This window comes from Thamnophis elegans, chromosome 1 (genome assembly GCF_009769535.1).
Source record: "Thamnophis elegans isolate rThaEle1 chromosome 1, rThaEle1.pri, whole genome shotgun sequence".
NCBI lineage: Eukaryota > Metazoa > Chordata > Lepidosauria > Squamata > Colubridae > Thamnophis > Thamnophis elegans.
Window position 1 is genome coordinate 165,622,995 of NC_045541.1, and position 23,369 is coordinate 165,646,363.

General features: G+C 45.3%; 1 protein-coding gene across 1 annotated transcript in view; it reads right to left on the reverse strand.

The window, feature by feature from the left end:
* The window catches only part of PIK3R2 (phosphoinositide-3-kinase regulatory subunit 2), a 49,621-nt gene extending 26,798 nt beyond the window's left edge, over positions 1 to 22,823 (reverse strand). The window contains exons 1-3 of the mRNA XM_032238197.1: positions 22,705 to 22,823; positions 12,105 to 12,757; positions 1,681 to 1,773 (exon numbers count right to left, since the gene is read on the reverse strand). Of these exons, the coding sequence (XP_032094088.1) occupies positions 1,681 to 1,773; positions 12,105 to 12,438 (427 nt within the window). The 5' untranslated portion in view covers positions 12,439 to 12,757; positions 22,705 to 22,823. The remainder of the gene's footprint in view (positions 1 to 1,680; positions 1,774 to 12,104; positions 12,758 to 22,704) is intronic.
* Between the last annotated feature and the right edge of the window lie 546 nt (positions 22,824 to 23,369).

Consider the following 23,369-nt stretch of genomic DNA (forward strand, 5'->3'; position numbering starts at 1 on the left):
ATCTGGCCTTTCCACTCCTTGCCTGTTACTCCAATCATTGTACCAGACTGACTCATGGATGTCTATCTACTTTGGCCGCAGAGCGGAAATCTTAGTAGCGCCAGCATCCCGGGGGAATCAACCCTTCCAAAAAGGGAGGGAAGACAGCTTTTCCACGCACCCCACCCCCCTCTTAAGAGAATTAACGACAGGAAATAACCCTGCCAATATATTCCTCTCTTCAACTCCAATTCCGCTGATTTGTCTGTGCGCTACCCAACATGCTGAATCCTAACCGGGGTTTTGAGAAGATGGGCTACGCATTGAACTTTGGCCCCAAGCCTATTTTGAACCAGCAACCCAGTGGTGAAATTCAAATATTTTTACTACTGGTTCTGTGGGTGTGGCTTAGTGGGCATGGCAGGGGAAGGATACTGCAAAATCTCCATTCCCACCCCATTCTGGGTCCAGCCAGAGGTGGTATTTGCCGGTTCTCTGAACTACTCAAAATTTCCGCTACCGGTTCTCCAGAACCTGCAATATTTCACCCCTGCAGCAACCCCTGAGCCAGAGAATCTCTGAGCCACCAGCTCTGAGTACGATTCCTCCCTTCTATTAAGCCCTTGTTACCTAGAAAGCAAGGGATTAATAATACAAATTTATTTATTTATTTTAAAATAGGGCCTCACTAGAACTATTTATACTCCATTTGGTATGGACAAGCCCTTGATTTTGCTTGCTTTTACTTTATTACATTTATATCTTGCTTTTTTGCTCAGGAATTCAATTAATAGGGCTCTGCTCTCTCCTTCATTTTTTCTACAACAACCCTGCGAGGTAAATTGGATTGAGAGAATGGCTTAAAGCTACCCTATGAGCTCCTGTCAGTTGAAAATGGAAAACAAAATCTAGGTAACCCAACCCATTAATCACTGATTTTTTATTATCCGTCATTGTTCTGACCTAGGCTTCCCAAGAGCATGAAGCAAACTCCTTGTCCTGACAAAAACCCCTTTTATTAAATTACTGTTCATAAATAATGAATATGTGAATAATGTTCATTCACATCCAGCAAACTCTTTCAAGGGAGGATTTACAGTCACAGGCCTTCTCTGGCTTGGAGAGCTGCCAGGCCGATATCTGCAAGGAGTCTCAGAGAGTCAAGAACCATTTAAGTGAACTAATGGTCTCCTGCAAACTCCACTCCCCTTTCGCTCCTCTTTTATTTCCTCTGGAAGAGCAATTCATTGGCCTTCCTCCCAAGTTGACCCCTGTTCTTTAGTTGTTCCTTTCGTATGGCAACTCTGCGCATACGCACACCAGGAACAGGCTCCAGCTGTTCATCTGCCTCACTGATGTCTGACTCTGAAGGCAGCTGATAACCGGCATACGGCTCTGGCCCCCTCTCTGCCTCCGACACAGAGCGCTCATCAGAGCCTTCCCCAGACTCCAGGACTGGCCCATGTTTCTCCCCAACCTCCTCACTGTTCAAATCTGCTGCCAGCTCCACTGGCGGGCCACAACAGTCATGTAAGTGAGTCCCCATAAAAAGCACCAGGTGGTCTTCCATCCAGACTGTCTTAACACCAGCAGGGAAGCTTCAAAAGGTTACCCTAAATACCAGCATCCCCCCTGTTTAGCTTGCAGGCGCTGCCTCTGGGCCAAATTTCTCACACCACCCTGCTGTCTCCTTTGGCTCACCTTTCTTCTCAATGACATCCACCAGCCTACACAGCAGAGGTGGGGCGACTTCGGGCGGGGCAAACTGCTCAGAAAGTTCTGGAAGTGTCACCCCTGAAACATGGACAGAAAGACAGGTCAGCAAAAGGCCTGAAATAATTGGGGAAAGCAAAAAAGCAGATTTCAAAAGGGAAGACCTTTTTAAAATTTATTAAATTTGTATGCTGTCTTTCTCTCTCTCCAAGGCAACTCTGGAAATAGAAGGAAAAGATCATGTTTTTTTTTTTCATGGGTACAGAGGGAGGATTTGGGGGGGGGGCTATAAATGCCCAAAACAATTGCCCTGGGCTCAAAATTATGGCACAATAACAGGAAGCCACAATCCTTGTGATTAAGTGGTAATTTCTTGAGTTGCTTGGCTTACCAAAATTCCTAAATCCAGAATGTTGATAAAAATGGAGAAACTATGACAGTAGTGACACTGAGGGGTCAGAGGTATTCTCATCTTGGGCAGTACCAAAATCTAATTAAAAAAATAACAATACTTTGAAAATAACATGGAATTCTCTTCCATCGCCCCCCACCCCGTTTTTCCTTTGATTTTTAGTAAACAAGGTATTTATGAAAATCATTTTTGGGGGCAAAGACCTGTACCTGATAAGAAATTGTATTTGATAATTGTATATTACAGTACAGGTTTGGTACATTTTTTATATATTGATAGAGATTATCTATATTGGGCTATATCTTATAAATTATGTGAGCAGCAGCAAAAAAATTTAAATGAGAAAAATTGATATTTGAATTCAGGGGTGGAATTCACTTACCTTCCCTACCTGTTTGCAAATGTGAGCACGCACGCCCTGTCTGCGCATGCACTTAGCCTTCTGTGCAAGTGCTTTGGCTTGAAAAGGTGCCTAAATGGGACAGCATAGAGCCATGATGGCGAACTTATGGCACGCATGCCACAGGTGGTACGCAGAGCCATATTTGGTGACACGCCAGCCATCAGCTCTGGTGAGCATGCGCGCTCCGACCAGCTAATTTTTCGCCCTTCCGGAGGGCCAGAGGATGCTGTTTTCGCCCTCCCCAGGCTTCAGGAAAGCCGCTGGAAGTTGGGGAGGGCAGAAAACGACCCCAACGGGCCAAACGGAAGTTCGAGAATGAACTTCCGGTTAGTCCGTTGGGCTGTTTTTCGCCCTCCCCAGGCTTCAGGAAAGCCTCCGGAGGCTGGGGAGGGTGCACAATTTTGGCATGCCGTAAGAAAAAGGTTCGCCATCACTGGCATAAAGCCAGGGTGGTTGGGGGGGAGGCCTCCCACGATTTCCACTACCAGTTCAGGCAAACTGGTCCAAAACACCTCTGATGTAATTGTTTCGAATGGTTTATACTTGTTATTAACTGTTTTATTGTATGTTGCCCAGAGTCACATTTGTGACAAGAGCGTACCTACAAGTAGTCGCTTGGTGAACTTTTAAGTTATAGCATACCCCCCAAAAGCTATTTAAAAATCTAATCTGAATTCGAAGTTCCAACATCCACAACATCCTCACGGCTACATGCCCATTTTGGCCATGCTTGGCAATTGGACCGCATTTACGGCTCTGTCCTATAGTCATGTGATTGAAATTTATAATGTTTTTGCCAAAATCCAGCATTTGGGCTATGTATACACAACATACCAATATTTCTGGCAAAAGAAAAGCCACATCATGAATAATGGATTTGTTTAACAAAGGTGGCATTCGTTTAATGTCCATAGCATACGGCAAAAAAAAAAAAAAAGGCTGTACAATCAGGTGCGGTCACATGGAAACTCACTTTATGACCGTCACGAATTAAAGCCAAAATTGCAGGTTTAATTACAATTGTACGAAAAGGACTACCTGTATACATTTGATAACTGAATAAATATGTCCAGTGATAACCTATCATTAATACAGCTACTGTCACCTATTATTAATACAGAATCACAATGAAAGGAATGAACAGAAACAAGACTGAATTCCTGCAGCTCAAGACAGTGGGTTCAAATGACGTGCGTAGTTTGTGATTCAGTGTGATAAGGAACATGATCCACGGATTGTCTTAATGAGTTGTGTGACAAGGTCATCACAGTAGGCAAAACAGGTTTATATGAGGGTAGTATGTGTGTGACCCAAGCATATGTGGGACATTGCTATCTTAAATTTAGGGTGATGTATGTTGTGCAAACATAACCAAACAGCGACTCTGGGATTAGGATCCTTCCAACTGCAATTTGGGATAATAACACTGGGCATGTTTTTGAACAATTGTTGGAAAGATTACGGATGGCATAACTGAAGGACTCTAAGGAGTCAAAAGGATACAGACATTTTTAAGGAACTCAAGGTAAAAATAAATAAATATAAAAGCTGGATGATCATAAAGGTGGAACCTGTCCAGATGCCAAGGGCTAGAATTTTAATCTTTATATTTATTCACTTATAATCTCCGAGAACCATAAAAGTGGCAAGGAACTTCCACTATGACCTGCTAATTGTCCTGATTTTATTTAAATAAGGTCTGGTTTTTCCAGACTCAACTGGGCATCTGGCAATCAGTTGGCTTCACTTGTGAAACAGGTGCCAATTCCTCTTGCCCAGGAGTGCCCTTTGCAGCTGCCCTGGCTCTACTTTGCACTCTGTAAGGAAAAAAAAAGAAATTTAAAACCTATTCCTACCTCTTTTAAAGCACTCTTGGTCACCCCACTAAAAAAAAAAAAAAAAAAAAAAAGCCAGAAACGCTCCCGGACTGTTTCCTTGCAAGCTGGCCTTAGGCCAGCTCTGGCCCCCAAGCCCCACAGCCGACAGCGTCAAATCCTCTGGCTCAGCCGGAGAATGTCAAGTCAGCACATTCCTGATTGTGAAACAGTGTGTGCACGCACGCACGCTCATTTATCTGTGTGTGTGTGTGTGAGTAAAACACATACACCAACCAGGCCATTTCCCCCTTCCAATGGTTCAGCATTGGGCCTCCCTTCTTCAATGAAAATTAGCCGATGAAAAAGGAAACGGGAAGGAAAGCTGATTTTGGCTGCCTGTAAAGAATTCTGTTTCTGTTCTCAGCTACCTTGATAAGAATTTTTTTTCAAGGGAAAATGGAAGAAAAATGGGCCAAGAGAACTTTGCTTCTGGTGCTATTATTCTTTCTTTTTTTCCTTCCTTCCTTCTTTCTCTTTCTCTTTTCTCTCTCTCTCTTTCTTTTTCTCTCTTTTTCTCTCTCCTTCTTTCCTTCCTTCTTTCTCTCTTTTTCTTTCTCTTTTCTTTCTTTTCTCTTTCTCTTTACTTCCCTTTCTTTCTCTTTTTTTCCTGTTTCTTTCTTTCTTTCTCTCTCTCTTTCTTTTTTCTCTTTCTTTCTCTCTTTCCTTCCTTCTTTTTCTTTTTCTCTTTCTCTCTCTTTTTTCACTCTCTTTCTTTCCTTCTTTCTTTCTCTCTTTTTTTTCTCTTTTTCTTTCTTTCTCTCTCTTTCTCTCCTTTCCTTTCCTTTCTTTCTTTCTTTCTTTCTTCCTTCCTTTTCATTTCTCTCTCTCTCTTTCTTTCTCTCTCTTTTTCTCTCTCTCTCTCTTTCCTTCCTTCTTTTTCTTTTTCTCTTTCTCTCTCTTTTTTCTCTCTCTTTCCTTCTTTCTCTCTTTCTTTCTCTCTCCCTTCTTTCTCTTTCTCTCTTTCATTCTTTCTTTCTCTTTTTCATTCTTTCTTTCCTTTCTCTTTCTCTCTCTTTCTTTTTTCTTTTCTTTCTCTTGCTTTCTTTCTCTCTTTCTTTCTCTCTCTTTCTTTCCTTCTTTCTCTCTTTTTCTCTTTTTCTTTTTCTCTTTTTTTCCAGCAAGCACTTAAACTATTCCCTCACTCAGCATTGTTCACATATGAATGCAGAAAGTTTTTCAAATTATTTTCAATGTCTCCAATGTGGGGATTTTAAACCAAAAAAAATTCTCACACCTGTCCTGTCAAGGAGACAAAACAAAACTTCTTCCTAGAAACATTTACCACAACTGGTAGCCCTGCACCCAGATTATTGTATTTTCTCACAATCTGTCCAGACTTTTAGGGACCAGCTGAGTCATCACAGCAAGGCAGGGATTGGGGTTCAGAGACAGCTCAGCCCATAACCCACCAAGGATTATATTAGTAGTAAGTCACATGTGAAAAAAGAAAGCTGAATCATTCATTCTGAAAATCAACAGGAGCCACAATACCAGGAAGGAGTCATTATCTCCCAAAGATGTGGCTAGTCAGGTACAGATAATCCTTGACATGCGACCACAATTAAGCCCAAAATGTATGTTGCTAAGCGAGACAGTTAATGGAGTTTTGCTCCCATTTTATGGCCTTTCGTATCACAGTTGTTAAGTGAATCACTGCAATTGTTAAGTTAGTAACATGGTTATTAAGTAAATCTGACTTCCCCAATGACTTTGCTTGTCAGAAGGTCACAAACACGGATCATTTTTTGTGACCCAAAAGTGAATCTGTTGCTAAGTGTCCAAATTTTGATCACATGACCATGGGAAGGCTGCAATGGTCGTAAATGTGAAAAATGATCATAAATCACATTTTTAGTGCTATTGCAACTTTGAACAGTCACTAAATAAACTGTTGTAAATCAAGGACTACCTGCAATGGAAAGGGAAGAAAACATTTACAGGTAGTCCTCGACTTATAACAGTTCATTTAGTGACCCTTTAAAGTTACAATGGCGCCGAAAAAAGTGACTTATGATCATTTTTCACACAACCGTTTCAGAGAGGTCATGTGATTTACATTTGGATGCCTGACAACTGACTCACATTTATGACGGTTGCAGTGTCCCAGAGAAAGGGCATTGGTACCTACCTGATAGTGGGGGAGGAGTATCCAGTATGGGTTGACCTTATCCTCTCGTTGATTGGACTGAGTTCAGATAAGCTCTTGGGATACGCCCCTGGCCCACCAGGCACCGCCCAGTTATCGGCGAAGAACTCTATCCGACCCGTTGTGCCATCCACTCGAGACCTTTGTTAAGGTTTCAAACTTTTTATTGAATTATAACTTGAACATATTAGTACAACCTTCATCATAATGCATGTTACATTACCATGACGGAGGGTCTGGATACTCCTCCCCCACTATGAGAAGAGGCATATCAGGTAAGTACCAACGCCCTTTCTCCACAGTGAGGGGAGGAGTATCCAGGATGGGACGTACCAAAGCTAACACGTCCCTAGGGAGGGTAACATACACCACCTTAAGGGTTAAAAACTTTAGTGACACTGTTCGCAACGGCTCAAACGGGCCCCCCGTCAGAGCGTCCAACACCTTGTGCAAGTCCCAGGAAGGGTACCTGTGTACCGTGGGTGGTTTGAGGTTGGATGCCTGACCAAGGGTTGGTGAGTGAGTGTCTGGGCTCTACCGCACATAAACATGGATTAGACGGCCGAGACCTGTCTCCTAATCGTGTTGGGAGCTAGCCCCCCTGTCCAGGCCTGCCTGGAGGAATTCTAGCACTAAGGGAACGGTGGCTCTCACTGGGTTCTGTCCCCGGGAGTTAAACCATGAGGAAAAGGCCCGCCAGGTCACGCCATAAATGTGCCTACCATACCTCCTGTGACTAGCTGGGTAGCTAGCCGTCTTAGGGAGAGCTGTCTTTCTGGTGAATCTATCAGAGCCCCTAGGTGGATTAGCCTAGTGGATGGGTAGAGATGGCTTTTAGCCAGATTCACCGAGAACCCATGGTCCCTCAGGATTGTCAACGTGATGTCTAGATTCCTTAGAGCCCTCTCAAAGGAGGATGACTGTATCAGCAGGTCATCTAAATAACATTGAATCCTGACCGGGACCTGTCTCAGACACGCTGCCAGAGCAGCCATTACTTTGGTGAAAACTTGTGGGGCGGAAGACAGGCCGAAGGGCAGAGCCCGATATTGGAAGTAATACCCTAGGTAGCAGAACCTGAGATACTTCTGGTGGTCCTTAATGATTGGAATGTGTAGGTAGGCCTCTGTGAGGTCTATGGAAGTGAGAAAGTCCCCCTGCCTGATCCCCTCCAAGATGGAGTGGAGAGAGTGCATTTTGAACCTCCTATAATGGATGAAGCGCTTCAGACGTTTCAGGTCGAGAACTGTCCTCCAGCCCCCTGATGCCTTGGGGATTACAAAAAGGATAGAATAATGCCCCTGACCCTGCTGGTCTAGAGGCACTGGCTGGATGGCTCGGATGTCCAGCAGGTGCTGTATGGCCTCCTGCATCAGTAACCTCCATGCCGGGTTATTTGAAACCGGGCAGATCCGGAAAAACTTTGGGGGGCTGGAAAGGAACTCCAGTGACAGGCCATGCCTAATGGTGTTCTGTACCCATTTATCAGATGAGGAGCGGTCCCAGCGATCAGTGAAGTACGCCAAGCGCCCCCCGATGGGAGGTGAATTGGGTTTAGAATTAGTTCTTGCAGAAGGAGCGCCCCCCGCCGCCTCCTCCACCCCCTCGAAAGCGCCGCTTATGCTGCCTGCCCCTCTGCTGTCTATCTGGGTATCTCTGCCTGGCAGAACAACCCCCCTGGTACTGCCTGGCACCTGAGTACCCCGCATCTGAGCCCCTGAAGGGATCCTGACCCCGGAAGGAGGACCCAAAGTCTTGTCCCCGGGAGTAGAAGCGTCTGGGGTAAGGCGCCGTCCTGAACTGTCCCTTCTTTGGGGCTGTGAGAAGCACCTTCCTCTTGTCCTTATTCTTGACCAGGTAGGGGTCCGGAGCTGTCCCAAAAAGGGCATCTCCTGTGAAAAGAGCGAATGCCAGGCGCCACTTGTGGCAAACATCCGCCTGCCACTGTCTCAGCCACAGCAACCTACGAGATGCAATGGTTGAAGCAATAGCCCTGGAGGCAAACCTGGCTGCGGACAAGGTGGCATCCGCTGAAAATTGGATGGCCGGTACCAGTTTATTGATGACCTCGGTAATGGGGATACGGTGCTGCAGTTCCTGTAGCCAGAGTAGGGAAGACCTGTTGAAGAAGGAGGTGGTGGTGGCTGCCTTCACCGCCCAGGCTGCTGCTTGATGCCCCCTTTGGAGGGTGAAGTCCGCCTTCCTGTCCTCCAACTTCAGAGCCTCCTCTGGTTCCCCTGGCGGAGTAGGGGGGAGGTATGTAGTGCCAATACTGGAGCATCAATGGAGGGTTGAGATAGCACCCTGGCCATGTCCTGGTCCACATTGAAGAAGGTCTTGTCTGTGGATGTGGGCATGGGCCCCGCTGTGGGGGCAGCCCATTGGCGCTTGACCAACTCAAGAAAGGTCTTGGGCGTTGACACCATGTCGGTCTCAATGGACTGCTCATCAAAGATGGTTTCTGCAGAAAACCCCTGGTGTTGAGGTAGTACTTCTGCTGCTCTGTTTCTGAGCTTGACGGCTGCTTTTGCCTTGAACAAGAGTGACTTATACAATGAAGGCTGGAACAACCTGTTGAAGGCCGGCTTAGGAGGGGGCATGCCTTCATCTTCGGATAGTTTATCCTCCCTAACTTCCCCCTCCTCGCAATCCAGGTCACTGTCCTCTTGTGATGAGGCTGAGGAACTAGAACTGTCTTCCCCCTAGGTTTCCAGCCCCTCTGATATCCTAGGAGAGGATGCCACCTGAGGTTCCATTTGTGGCTGCTGAAATGCCGCGGTCATGCATTGCTGGAAGGCCTGCATCATTAGGTCTTGAAAATTGGGGACCCCTGTGGGGGGTTGCTGACTGGAACCCATGCCCACCTGTGTGTGGAGGGGAAACCAGAGGTGGTAGCCCCGTGGGCAGGACTGATCATATGTGGGGGGGACTGCCACCCCTGAAGAAGACCCCAAAGACCTGATGCATCAATAGGGATCTTTGCTTGCAGTGTGGGTCCCTCCCCTGTAGCCCCGCCTGTTGCAGGAACTCCAGGGGCCTTCCCCTTCTGTCCCAGGCCTGGAATGGACTTAAGGACACTTGCCTTTTTGTAGAGCTGCTCCAGCTTCCTGTGCTTTCGCCTTTCATACTTAGATAGCTTGGAAGGCTTGTGAGGCTTGTGACCACACTCTGCCTCCAGCTCTGCCCTGGGGGAAAGGTGCTTCTTCTTATCTCTAGCCTTTGCTCCCCCCCCCCTTCTGAGCAGCCTCAGGGGTGGTCACTAACCTTGGTTGATCCTCTGCCCCTGCTGTTGCTGCAGGTACTTGAGTCCTGCCGGTCTCCTTGTTGCCAGTGGGCGCCGCCATCTTGGAACACATGGCTCCTTCCGGCTTCAAGATGGCGCCCGTGCCAGGAGACAAAGGGTGCCTCTTTTAAAACTCCTGTTCTGGCGGCTTGTGCTCCGAAGAGCTGTCGCGCATCTCTGCCGCCGGTTTTTCTGCTTTCTGGCACCGCTAGAGCCTTGGCTCTGCCCGTGGACCCCCTCCAATGAGGTGGGCCACGTGGACAATGGTGCGGGTGCTCCGCAGCGTTTGGGAAGCTGTAGTTTTCTGCTCAACCCAGCAGGGAGCAGGCGCCCGGCAGAGTTCCCACATGAGGCTCATCTTCTGGGCAGGGGTCCAACGCCGCCCTCGCTTGCCGGCAATCCGATTTGCGCCCTGTGGTGTTTGGGGAAGCTGCGGCTTGCCGCTCAACTCTGTGGGGAGCAGCAGAACGTTCCGGCGCCGCTGGTGCCTTCGTGACTGGGCTTGCCTTTGGAAGGCTTGTGCCCTTTGTCTCCTGCTTGCCCGGCAGATTTCTTTTCTGAGTGATGCTTGTCTCACTCAAAGGCCTGGGCAGTGTGCCGCCTCCCTGGTGGGGGGGCTTTTGGGAATTCTTTCGCAGCTCAGGGAGCTTCCAGCTCGCATGCGGCTGCTGCGGTAGGGAGACAAATGAATTTTTTCACTTTCTTTAAATTTCTTCAAATTTATCGGAGATCCAGGATGGCAAACCGTCCAGTTGAGGGACTGAGTCAATAACTGGGCGGTGCCTGGTGGACCAGGGGCGTATCCCAAGAGCTTGTCTGACTCAGTCCAATCAGCGAGAGGATAAGGTCAACCCATCCTGGATACTTCTCCCCCCACTATGAAGAATTAAGATCTCCTTTTCCCCCCTTCTGACAAGCAAAGTCCATGGGGAAACCAGAGTCACTTAACAACCATGTTACTAATTTAAGAATGCAGTGATTCGCTTAACAAATGTGGCAAGAAAAGTCGTAAAATGGGGCAAAACTCAAATTTAACAAATGTCTCGTTTAGCAACAGACTCATAATTGGGCTCAACTATGGTTGTAAGTTGAAGACGACTTGTCTTGAGAAAGAAAAACTGATAGCGGTTTAAAGAAAACTTCTCTTTAGTTAGGGCTTTAGACCAGGGGTCCCCAACCTTTTTTTGATCATGTCCCACCTAAACATCTCTAAAATCCTGATGCCCTCCCTGTAATTCTTACTTTGCTCAAAAAGTGAACTCTGCTCACAGGGAGGAAGCCTAAAAGACCATCAACTTGGTTAAAACAAGGTTCAAATTGCCCCCATTAAAAACCAAATTGCCTCGCTATGGGGAGTTGGCCTCACATTGGGAACCACTGATTTAAACCAAACTTGTCTAACCAAACATCTTCCATTCTGGCATGGACTATAACTCCCAAAATTCTTAGCCGCAGGAGAGTATCCACACCATCAAAAAACTCAGCACAGTGGTTACAATCAAATTCTACCTGTTTTTTAATGTGTGTTTGACCACATCCCAGCTTAGCCAGCTGGGAACCCACCTATTTTTGGAAAGTGCCAAATTGGGATGTATCTATCCATCAATCTTTCAATTTCATGTGCCTAGGATCTTGGGTTCTGGCATTATTTATAAGCGTTTTTACAAAAATAAATCCATGCTTCTTTTTAACATTCGCAGCTCCCTGATGGGAGTACCTGGTTTGTCCATTAAAAAAAACAACAACCCACATATAAATAGATTTTACGATTTAACAGAACAACAACACATCCTGGCAGGACTTCCTCTCCTCCGCTGGCTAAATGCTGGGAAGCCTAATGAGAAAAATGGTCTCCCTTGGCTAGCTTATGATTTCTTTTCCGACAACCTCTCTGCCCTTTGATGTGGTAGTTACTGCACGTGACCCCGAAGCCCATAATTTGAGGCCACACTGCTTGCTGGCTTCAAGTGTGCACCCAGGCATCACTTTTCTGTGTAGATGCCCCTTATTCTGGGCAGGGCATCTCAAGCCTCCGGGCTGTTCCCGCTCAGGAGACCGGGAGCAGCTGGGCCTACCTACCCGCTCTGCGGGGGCAGATGGCAAGTCCAGCCAACAGGAACCAGGAAACTGGTTGGAGCAGAACAATGAATGGTGTGTTCTTGTTGTTGGTAGACTTTCCCTGGACTGGACATTCCTGGAACAGTATTTTTCAAAAGCCTGACTTCAAGTCACTTTCTTCCTCCCTCTTGCAAGCCCTTCCTCTCACTTTGCACCCGGACGCAGGTACTCACCCTGTTCCTCTGGAGCATGGGAGGCCCCTGTTCCAGGAGTGGCGGGCAATGGCCTGGTGACCCTGGGACGATGGGACGGGAGAGAGATTTTCACTGGCCCCACATATTCCACATAGGTGCCTGGAAAATCCCCCTTTTGTTTGGTGCGCTCGTTGACCCCCAAAATCCAGCCAATCTGGTTTGGCATCTGCTCATCTCCATCCTTAAAGCCCAGTGATTGCAAGGCCCCCTTGCTCACCACCAAGGTGTCCCCAGGTAACAGATCGATGTCTTCATTGCGTTCCTTGCGGTAGGGGTAGAGGGCCCGATACTGGAAGCCTTCTGTGCTCCCCATAGTCCCCTGGAAAAAGCCAAGCAAATGCACCGGCGAGGGAAAAAGTGGAAGAGAGGGGTGAGCTGAAGGTGGCTGTCCCACTTCCCTCTCAAGAGCTCTGCATGAAGGTGAAAGTCTCCCGGGTCCGCTGGCATGAACAGCCGGGCCCTAAGTACAGCCCCGTCGTTCCCGTAACTTGAAGCCACGATTCAACCAGATGATGAAGCAAAGGGAGAACGTGACAAGCATAATCCAGCCCTTGCAGGTGGTCTGGGGAGGAGAGGCAACCACAGCTCAGGATCTCAAAGATGTTCGGGAAGAAGTTGTGATGTGCAGGACTCTGGAAAAGGTAGAGGAAGGGAGACCGTCACTCAGACAACTTCAACAGCATGCTTCCTTAGTAAGAGGGCTAATACTTAATGGTAAAGGTTCCCCTCGCACATATGTGCTAGTCGTTCCCGACTCTAGGGGGCGGTGCTCATCTGTGTTACAAAGCCGAAGAGCCAGTGCTGTCATGTGGCCGGCATGACTAAACGTCAAAGATGCCCGGAGCACTGTTACCTTCCCACCAAAGGTGGTCCCTATTTTTTTACTTGCATTTTTACATGCCTTCAAACTGCTAGGTTAGCAGAAGCTGGGACAAGTAACGGGGGCTCACTCCATTACGCAGCGCTAGGGATTCGAAATGTCGAATTGCCGACTTTTCTGATTAACAAGCTCAGCATCTTAGCCACTGAGCAACATGTCCCTCTAGCTAATACTTATATTTAATTTTAGGAGGTGTCCCAAGCAGCTAGCAGAAATGGAGCTCAGAACCACAGCAAAATTAAAAGAGAAAAATACAAAGAACAAGGAAAAAGAAGACCGAAATACAACTGAGACAGCAGAAAAGACTATCATTCTTTATATTAGCAAAATTCACTCGAGTCTTTCAGGCAACCTTAAAGAGGAAAAAAACTTTTTCTCAACATCCATCTAAAAACCTTTCTTTAATCCTATTTGTAAAATCATTAAATTCTAATACATCTTTTTCACTTTCTCTTAACAAGATACTTTCAAATATACTTTCAATAATATTTTACAAGCTTTAGGAATTACTCAAGCATTATATACAATAAAAACTGTATTTTCAAACCCACTTTACAAATACAAAGCTATATCAGAACTTTATTTCAATTATGTATGTCAGACTAGTAAAAATCTGTCCTAACTCCAATTAACTCATAAAATTTAAGTCACTCCTTCCAGCTTATCCTCACAGAATAGTGCAAATAGAAATATGTATTATTTTCTACACCAGGAAAAAAAAAAGTAGAGACAGTTACATTGTTTTATTCAAAGAAAAGAATAGTAATTTTGTCTTTATTTGGAAACCGCTCCTGGATTTTGTGCTTCTGGTGAAAAAAATGAAGCTCTGATTTTGGTTTTGCTGATTAGATAGGTTCGTTGTTAGAGAAATGGCTAGTATATATTATAAAAGTAAACTAGAAGTTGTAATGTTATTTTCTACTGTGCTAAAAAGAGTCAGAAATCAATGCCTTTTTCTTTTTTCCTTTCTACCCCACTTTTTTCCCCTCCTCTCTTCTTCCCTAGTTTCCCATTATTTTCATTCTCCCTTGTATTTTACATTCTGAGAAACTAATAACATTTTTGATACTAAAAAGACAGCAGAAAGGAAGCAGTGGGGGGAGGTCTCAATAAAAACACAGAAATACAATTACAATTGTGCAAAAACGAAAGGAAAGAGAAGTCCAAGTACAGGCACCATGTACTTTTAAAGACGGTTCAAAGTTACAACAGAAAGGAAAAAGGTGACTTACGACCATTTTTCACACAACTGTTGCAGAATCTCCATGGTTATATTAATCAAAATTCAGATGTCTGGCAACTGGCTCACATCTGTGATGGCTGCAATGTCCCAGGGGTCATACCTTTTGCGACCTTCTGACAAACAAAATCAACGGGGAAGCCAAATTCACTTAACAACGGTGTTACTAACTTAACTGTAGTGATTCATTTAACAACTGTGGCCAGGAAGGTCGGCGAAACTCTCTTAGCCGTCTCATTCAGCAATAGAAATGTTTCTACTCAATTGTGGTAGTAAGTCAAGGAATACCTGTATAGCCATTTTAGGTGCCAGAAACCTCTCCCCAGGTATATTAAACAGCTAGGAAAACCTAGATAAGAAACACTGCTCTGAGGTAACCATGAGATACTTTGATCCCAAGTCATGTTTCTCAGAACAAGCAACCTTTGTCGTTAGGCCAGGCAGTGAGCAGCTCTTCGCTTCACAAAGCACACTAACAAGAGTCCAGAAGATCTATCTATCTACAAGTGTGTGTGTGTGTGTGTGTGTGTGTGTGTGTGTGTGTGTGTGTGTTCCAGCATAACTCTGGAATACCTTGAGGAATTTCAACCAAACTTGGTATACAGATGAGTTACTCTCTGGAAAAAAATACTGTGGGGGTTAGACACCCTTAACACCCCTTGGTGGGGGGTGGTAGGGGTGTTCTGTTAAGATACAGCCTGTTGTTCCTTTAAATGGCTTCTACTGTACTGCCATAAAATGGCTTCTACTGTACAGTGCAGTGGAGTTGCCATGGTAACGGCTTCACAGTACTCCACAAGGGGGCTCCCTCTGGCAAGGGGGAAAATCCAACATTAGAAATTACATTTGGTCCGGACATTTTCCCTCTTAGAAATAAATACCCGGGCAAACCCGGGTTATCGGCTAGTTGGGAATAAAAGCAGCCAGATGCGCATGATAGTGACCAGAGACCTGACCAGTTTTGTTCTCAAGTAAATCTCCGAAAACAAGAATAGAATTTCTCAATTGCAACGCAAATCCATCTCGATTCCCAGCCCGACATTTATGAACAAGGAAAGTTTTATCTCCCTTCTCCCTTTTAAGCTGGATATCTCAAGTTCTCCTGCTCCCAGTTCTCAGTATTTCTTGCAGGCTAGAAAATGTATGACAATGGATTTATTTAGGACATTTCTTTTAAAAAATGGCTGGAAAGACTTGGAGCAAGCCGCAGAGAAGGGCATTAGAAGTTCACACTGTACTGGGAACAGAAGTCTGGAATTCATCTCTCTTTCACTCTCCCCTCTTTCAACCAATAGCTCTCTCTTGCGCCTCTCTTTCTCTCTGTCTGTTTGTGTGTGTGTGTCTCTCTCTCTCACACACACACACATACACAAACATGCACATTTGCAAAATTTGAACCAAGTCCAGGGAAGAGATTGAAGGAGGCGGCAGGAGGAACTTCTGCCCTATTGTGCCTCGGAAATCTCTATCCCAGGGAACGCTATCTCCCATCAGCCCTTCCCCCACGCCAACACATACAATCTCTGCTACTGCCTAAGTTAAACAGGCTGAGTGTGTGTGTGTGTGTCTGTGTGTGTGTGTGTGTTGTTAACTCCTGTCCAAGTACAACAATCTAGCATTCTCCCTAGAAAAATGTTCCATGGATCTAGAATGGGCTGGGAGGGGGGGGGAATGGAGATAGATCAGGAAACACTACAATGGCAATAATAAACAGGATGGTTAAACTTCCAGCTCTTGTGACAGTCTACCTTAGAGTCTCTCTTACATTTAAAAAAAAAGTACACAATGTTGCTTCCTTGTGAGTATTTCAGCTTTCCGGGGACTATTCTGTTTGACCAAGTCTCAGCATTATCTATCATGGTTGAGCAGATTAGTTCTTGGATGGTAGATGATTCCAGGTATATGCTAACATAGGAGGCTAAAAAAAAGCCACCAGAGAAAACCATGGCAAACTAATGCCATACCATTGTCAAGAAAACAAACTACCGGGAAGTGGGGGGGGGGGGAGGGAAGGTTGGGGGGGTTGGGGGGGAGGGGGGAGGGAGCGGAGTTTACTAAGTTGGAGGAGGGGTGTTGGACTTTAAGGTATTATGATTGTACATGTATACTGCTATTTTTTCTTTTTTATGTATATTGAAATGGAATTATAAATACCATCATCACAAAAGGGAGTTTGCTCTGAAGCTGAAATACACCAAGTGAATTAGAGGAAGCGTGGGAAACAGAGGAGAGAAGAAAGATAGGAAGAGAGGGACAGGAGAGAGGGTGAGGGGGGAAGATGAGGTATACAAGGAGGAGTGGTAAGGGGAGAGAGGAGAAGGAGAAAGGAAGGGGAAGTAGAGTAGATAATGATGGAGGGAGGAAAGGATGTAGAAAGGGGAAGGAGAGAGGGGGAAGAAAGTGTCGTATAAGGTATAAATATGGTGTATGGAGAGCAGAAGAGCCAATAACTGTTTTTTTCCTTCTTTCTTTGGTAGTTGATGGTAAGATGAATTGATGTAATTAATAATACAGCATGATATTGACTATGTAATAGTATACATGTGATTATATGCTATGAAAATGGAAAATAAAAAAAAATTATATCGGAAAGAAAACAAACTACCAACAGGCCCTTTTAATCTGATCTGGCAAGATCCTTCCCATATTCTTAATATATATGGATTTGAATTGATTGGCTTTGGTTAAGGGGACTCCAAATCTGACTAAAAATGCAGCACTTTGATGATTTACTTAGTTTCAGTCAATACATTTCCCTCCTTCCCTAATTCAGCCTTTGCCCACCTGGATATCTCCCCTACTGATTTCAAACTCCAATATGAGAATTATGTACATCAAAGTTAAATACCAAATATTTGGACATCTTTTGCTTCAAAGAATTGAATATAAATCCGTGGCTTGTCTCAAAGAGGATCTCAAGATGGCAAAATGTCCTTCCAAAGACGTCCATTAAGTTCACCCACTTGGAAGGAGCAACTGTAGGAATGTGAGAATCCCATTCAGGAGCTATTTTAACCTTGCTTTCAGGGTCCATTTTAGAATCCAGAACACCAAATATGGATCCTCTCTATACCCTTCTTCTCTGTCATCAACCTTCATGAAAATGGTGGCTAGTTACTTACAGCTCCTTTCTTATCTGCTGAGCTGAGAGTGAACCAGTGATATCTAGGCCAGGGGTGTCAAAACTTGGGAATTTTGTGGACTTCAACTCCCAGAATTCCCCAGCCAGCAATGCTGGCTGGGGAATTCTGGGAGTTGAAGTCCACAAGTGTTAAAGTTCCCACGTTTGGAGACCCTTGATCTAGCCTTCACATTTCCTTCCTTATCTTCTTTATTGCTATTGAACAATACTACAGGCAGTCCTCGACTCACAACAGTTTGTTTAGTGACCGTTTGAAGTTACATCTTCACTCCAAAAAGCGACTTATGACCATTTTTCCACACAAATGGGGATCATGTGATCCCCTTTTGCAATCTTCTAACAAGCAAGTCAATGGAGAAGCCAAGTTCACTGAACAACTGTTTTACTAATTTAACAAGTGTAGCGATTCACTTAACAACTGTGGCAAGGAAGGTCGTAAAATTGAGCAACCCTCAACAAATGTCTCATTTAGCAAAGGATATTTTGGGCTCAATTGTGGTTGTAAGTCAAGGACTACCTATAATGTGTTTGAATTGTAATATATAGAAGCCACCAAACATACAAATACTAAGGGGGTTACAACAGGTACCAGAACAGAAAAGGTAGACTTATTTTGCAAAAGAGAGACCAAAACAAGCAAATACATCTTACACAAGCTTGCAAATTTTCATCTTATGTCTCTCTACCTTGAGAGCAGACCTGGAAAGATCCCAATTGCTCAAATCCATTATCTCTGGTTGATTGTTGCTATCCTTGTGATTCTGGATAGAAATCCATGATTCTTGGACAACTTGCAGCCTCCTGAATTACCGTATTTTTCAGACTATAAGACACACTCCCCCCCCACACTAAAAGAGGGTGGAAATGTTGATGCGTCTTATACACCGAATACAGTCACTTTTGGCCTACCGAAACCCTGCCCTGCGCATCCTGTTTTTCGCAAAAATGGATATGCAGAGGGTTTGGGAGGCCTGCAAAGTGCTCCTGGGGGCTGGGAAGGGCAAAAACGAGCAAAAAACAGGCCCATTTTTCGCAAAAACCTGGGCATGCAGAGGGTTTGGGAGGCCTGTAGAGTGCTCCTAAGGCTGGGGATGGCAAAAATGAAAGAAAACGGGTCCATTTTTCACAAAAATGGGGGTATTTTTGCCCTCCCAAGTCCCCAGGAGCACTCTGCTGGCCTTCCAAACTCTCTACACATCCTGGGTTTTTTTTTGCAAAAAAAGGGGGGCATTTTTCACCTCCCAAACCCCCCCACGCATCACGTTTTTGCCCTCCCCGGCCCCCAGGAGCAATTTGCACGCCTCCCAAACTCTCCTAAACCCCAAAAACAGGGCGTGCAGAGTGTTTGGGAGGCCTGCAAAGTGCTCCTGGTGGCCGGGAAGGGCAAAAACCTTTTTTTAAAAAAAAAAAATTACCTCCTCTTCAAAATCTTGGTCCATCTTATACTCCAAAATGTCTTATTGTCTGAAAAATATGGTAAGCCCTTTCTCTGCCCATCCCTTTGAAACAGTTTACTTTTGCCATCTCCATCAGTAATGACATCTTTTCTTTAGATCAGGGGTGTCCAACCTTGGCAACTTTAAGACTTGGGCACTTCAATTCCCAGAATTCTCCAGCCAGCCACAAGTCTTAAAGTTGCCAAGGCTGGACACCTCTGCTATTGATCTCAAATGTCTCCAGGGGAGTTTTTCTTTGAAATTTTAATATTCCAAAATCAAAAGGAGTCTAGAGATACCTTTCCCGATGAACATAACTAATTAAAACTCATGGGTTTCAGTGAGCTGCAGGTCACTTTATCAGATTCACCTTCGGCTTATGACTTTTAATCAAGTCTATAAGCCTGAAAAGGTGCTGTCAGATTCCTTCTGACTTTTTGATATCATGGAGGAACATGGCTTTTTTCCCAGCAGTATCTTTGTCTATCCAAAAACTCCTTTGGCTTTACAGTATCCTCCTCTGACCTTTCCAGAGCTCATGAAGTGGGCCTCACTCGCCTCGGCATATTTAATAGTTCTACTTTAATTAAGTCCATATGGGTTGTATCTGAAATTGGCTCTTTATTCACAGTTTCTAATTTAGTGCAGAATAATACTGAAACCTGACATCCTTCACTCCCTAAAATAAACTTGGGGCCATTCCAAATTTTATGCTCTCATTAGACATTTCTAATATGCAGATGGGTAAGCCAGAGAGCCCTCTGGATTCGGTTTCTACAATGCACACACACTCTTGCCTTGCAACCATGTTGGTTGGCACTGAAGACAACTGAAGCTCAAATCAAGTAAAGGCACCAGGTTTTTTGATCTACTGTCCAACGGCTTCATTTCTGCTCACAATCCTCTTCAACTATGTCCTAAAGGTAAAGGTTCCCCTCGCACATATGTGCTAGTCGTTCCCGACTCTAGGGGGTGATGCTTATCTCCGTTTGAAAGCCAAAGAGCCAGCGCTGTCCAAAGACATCTCTGTGGTCATGTGGTCGGCATGATTAAACACCAAAGGTGCACGGAACGCTGTTACCTTCCCACCAAAGGTGGTACCTATTTTTCTACTTGCATTTTTACTTGCTTTTGAACTGCTAGGTTGGCAGAAGCTGGGACAAGTAATGGGAGCTCACTCCATTATGTTCAAACTAGGAATTCGAACTGCCAACCTTTCTCACTGACAAGCTGAGCATCTTAGGCACTGAGCTACCGTGTCCCTAACTACGTTCTAAGAGTCACTTATTTTAACTTGCCAGGGATGGAATACTGGTAATGCTCAATTTATGACTACCTTTGAGCCCCAAAGTTCTGTTGCTAAATGAGACCGTTGTTAACTGTGTTTTGCCCCATTTTATGACCTTTCTTGCCACACCTGTTAAGTGAAACACTGCAATTGTTAAATTAATAAAACAGCTGTTAATTGAATCTGGCTTCCTCATTGACTTTGCTTGTCAGAAGGCTGCAAAAAGTGATCATGTGACCCTGGGAGGTTGCAACCATTATAAATGTGGACCAGTTGCCAGGCATCTGAATTCTCATCACGTGACTGTGGGGATACAGCAAATGGTCGTAAGTATGAAAAACGGTCCTAACTCACTTTTGTCTGCACCATTGTCGTTGGAATGCTCCAACACGGTAAGTTGTTAAGATGTTGGATAACCATTTGTCTGAAATGGTATAGGGTTTCCTGTCTAGGCAGGGGGCTGGACTAGAAGACCTCCAAGGTTCCTTCCAACTTTGGTATTCTATTCTATTGTAAGTTCGAACAGACACTAAACAAAAGGTTGAAAGTCAAGGACTCCCTATACTGCAAATAACTTTCAGAGCTACACTGATTTTGGAGAGAAGAGAGTGCTGTTTCTTTTACACAGGCTCCTTCTGAAACATAGAGAAGGAACATGGTTCAGATGCCCGTCTTTGCAGGATGCAAAAAAGGAGAGAAGCCACTGAAAACTCCTGGGAGAAAAGCTCGCTTGAGCGAGCGACATTTTGGCTGTGCCAGATGCAGCCTGGAATGTGGGCAGCAGCTGCTGCTGTTCAGAATAAGCCTGCTCTGGGAGGCAGAGCCTTCTCCAGCCCAACTTTTTACGACAGATGTGGCAGCTCATCCAGGATTTGTGCTGAAGGAAGCACCAGGTGCATGCAAGACACAAAAGGAGTACAGTCTCTTGGCCAGAGGGCTTAATTTTATCAGAGTCAGATGAATGCTGGATGGGCACAGGCTGTGGGAACAGGGAAGGTGGCCCTAGGAGCTTCAAGGAAGGATCCTGGGGAAAAATGGGAGCTGCCTGAGGAGCTGAGAAGAGCTTTGTTGGCAGGTGAGCTTGTGAAAACACAGGGAGCAGGAAGAGGCAGGAAGAAGAGGAGGAGCCCTAATCCAGGGATTAAAAAGGAATAAACTTTTAAAACTGAGGACCAGATTCTTGATGTGGACACTGTATGAATGCTAGATAAGGAAATCTCATTGTAATTCCAAGGGGGAAGGGTGGAAAATAAGATTAGACCAACTTTGAAAATCAGGTAGAAATGACACATACAGCAGATAACTTCCCTTGACCCTGGTATCTTTCATGAAAAGATTGACAATTGCAATCTCAGCACTACCAGCAAGTTTAAGAAGCCCGATCCGAAGGAGGGAGGGCAAAGGTTGCAACAGGGAACACCAGCATGGCCCAAAGAGCCAAAATCAAGATTGGAAAAAGACCTCTGCAACACCACACCGCCATTTCTAAACACACACAAAAACCACAATTTCTACACAGTAAGGCAAAAACCGCCTGCTTTAGGCCCCAAAACGTTTTAGCAACCAGGATCATCCAAAATAATTGGCAAAGCCTGGAAATATTTGCCTCCCCCCCCCCCCTCTTTGAACCATGGAAGACCATCAAAAAGGAAACTCAAAGGATGCCTTTTAGAACTTCACAAAGAGATGCTCTGGGCAAAATAAGTTCTGATTTTTTTTTAAAGAAAAGAAAATAAAAGCAACACATTATTCACTATGGTGAAATATTACCATCACCAACCCTCTTTTTTTTTTTAACTTGGAAATCCCAAGCGGATGACGGTGGCTGTTCCTGCCCCATCAGTCTTGGGTTCAAGAACCAGATTCAAATTCTAGAGATCATCAGACTCCACTTAGCTGCTTCCTGCTCTCCCCACCATAAAAGCCACAGCACTCCAGAGTGGGGGGGGGGGGGGAAGTCCCGGTCTCCCCCCAACTTCACTTCAACTGTCAGGTTTCCCTCTCCCGCAAGCCATTTCCTCTTGCAAAAAATGTTTTTAAAATTGATTGTACCTTCTGGGCCGGCGAGGGCATTACAGTACCAGCGCAAAGCTCAAGTACATGAAGAGGGACAGGAATGCACAAGTCCCCCCTCCTTTTTTTCCACAGATGGGGAGCGGGAAGGAAGTAGCACAGAAAAAAAATTACAATAATTTGAGCAGAAAATATCTCTCCCCCCTCCACCCCTCATCCTAGCGCCCATTTCCCCAAAATAAACCTTATTTTAATTTTGTTTCCAAAGCGGAGGCAGAGACTTATTTCCACCCCCGGGCACCCAGATAAGAGTCTACGGCTGCAATAAAGCACGGAGAATCGCCCCTTCTTTTTGCTCTCCCGACCCCATCGAATCTGCCCCCCCAGACCCCTCACCCCCCGCCAACGACTGGAAATGGTGGATTTGCATGGCACAAATTTCAAGCACACCCCCGGGAAGGCTCCTTTGCAATGCACCCAGGAGCTGGAGAAGACTGGCCGTCCATTCTCCCTGCATAAAAAGGGAGGGCTCCCCTATTGTGGAACAATCAACTCCCCTTCCCTGCACCCCAAAACTTACCTTTTTGCCCACGAAGCGCTCCCGTTCCTCCTCAACCTCCCCCCACTCCTCGCTCCAGCCAGCTCTTGGCGCTGGGAACGCAGCTGCAACCCAGGGAAAGAGGGAAAACCGGGAAGGGCCGAGAGTTGACGACCAAACCCGAGAATAACCGAAGTCTCATCCTTCGGAGAGAGGGAGGGAGGAAAGAAAAAAAAACAACCACCACGCGATCCGAACACGATTGGCGGAAAGAAACGAGTCTCTGCCCGAGCGCGGCCGAAGAGTCGAAAAGCGACAAATTCGTCCTTTTGTCTGCAAAAGTTGGATTGTTGTGCGCTTCCTTTCCCCGCAGTAAATAAATAAATAACCCTCTAGGCGATACCAAGCTTTCTTACTGTCTACTGATAGGAGAGGCCAAAACTTAAGTTGGTTCTGTTTAATATTTTGGCAAGCATCTCCTATCTTAGCAATAACCGTAGCCGGGCAAGGCTTTTTTAAAAAGAATATGCAATCGTTGGAATAAGGTGTTTCTTAGCCCGGATTTCGCTAGCACAGCGCTGGGGTTTGAAGCAGCGGACGCTTTTAGAGGTCTTAGTTGCCGTTGAGCGATGCTGGTCTTTCTTCCTGGGTGAATAGAATAGAATAGAATAGAATAGAATAGAATTCTTTATTGGTCAAGTTTGATT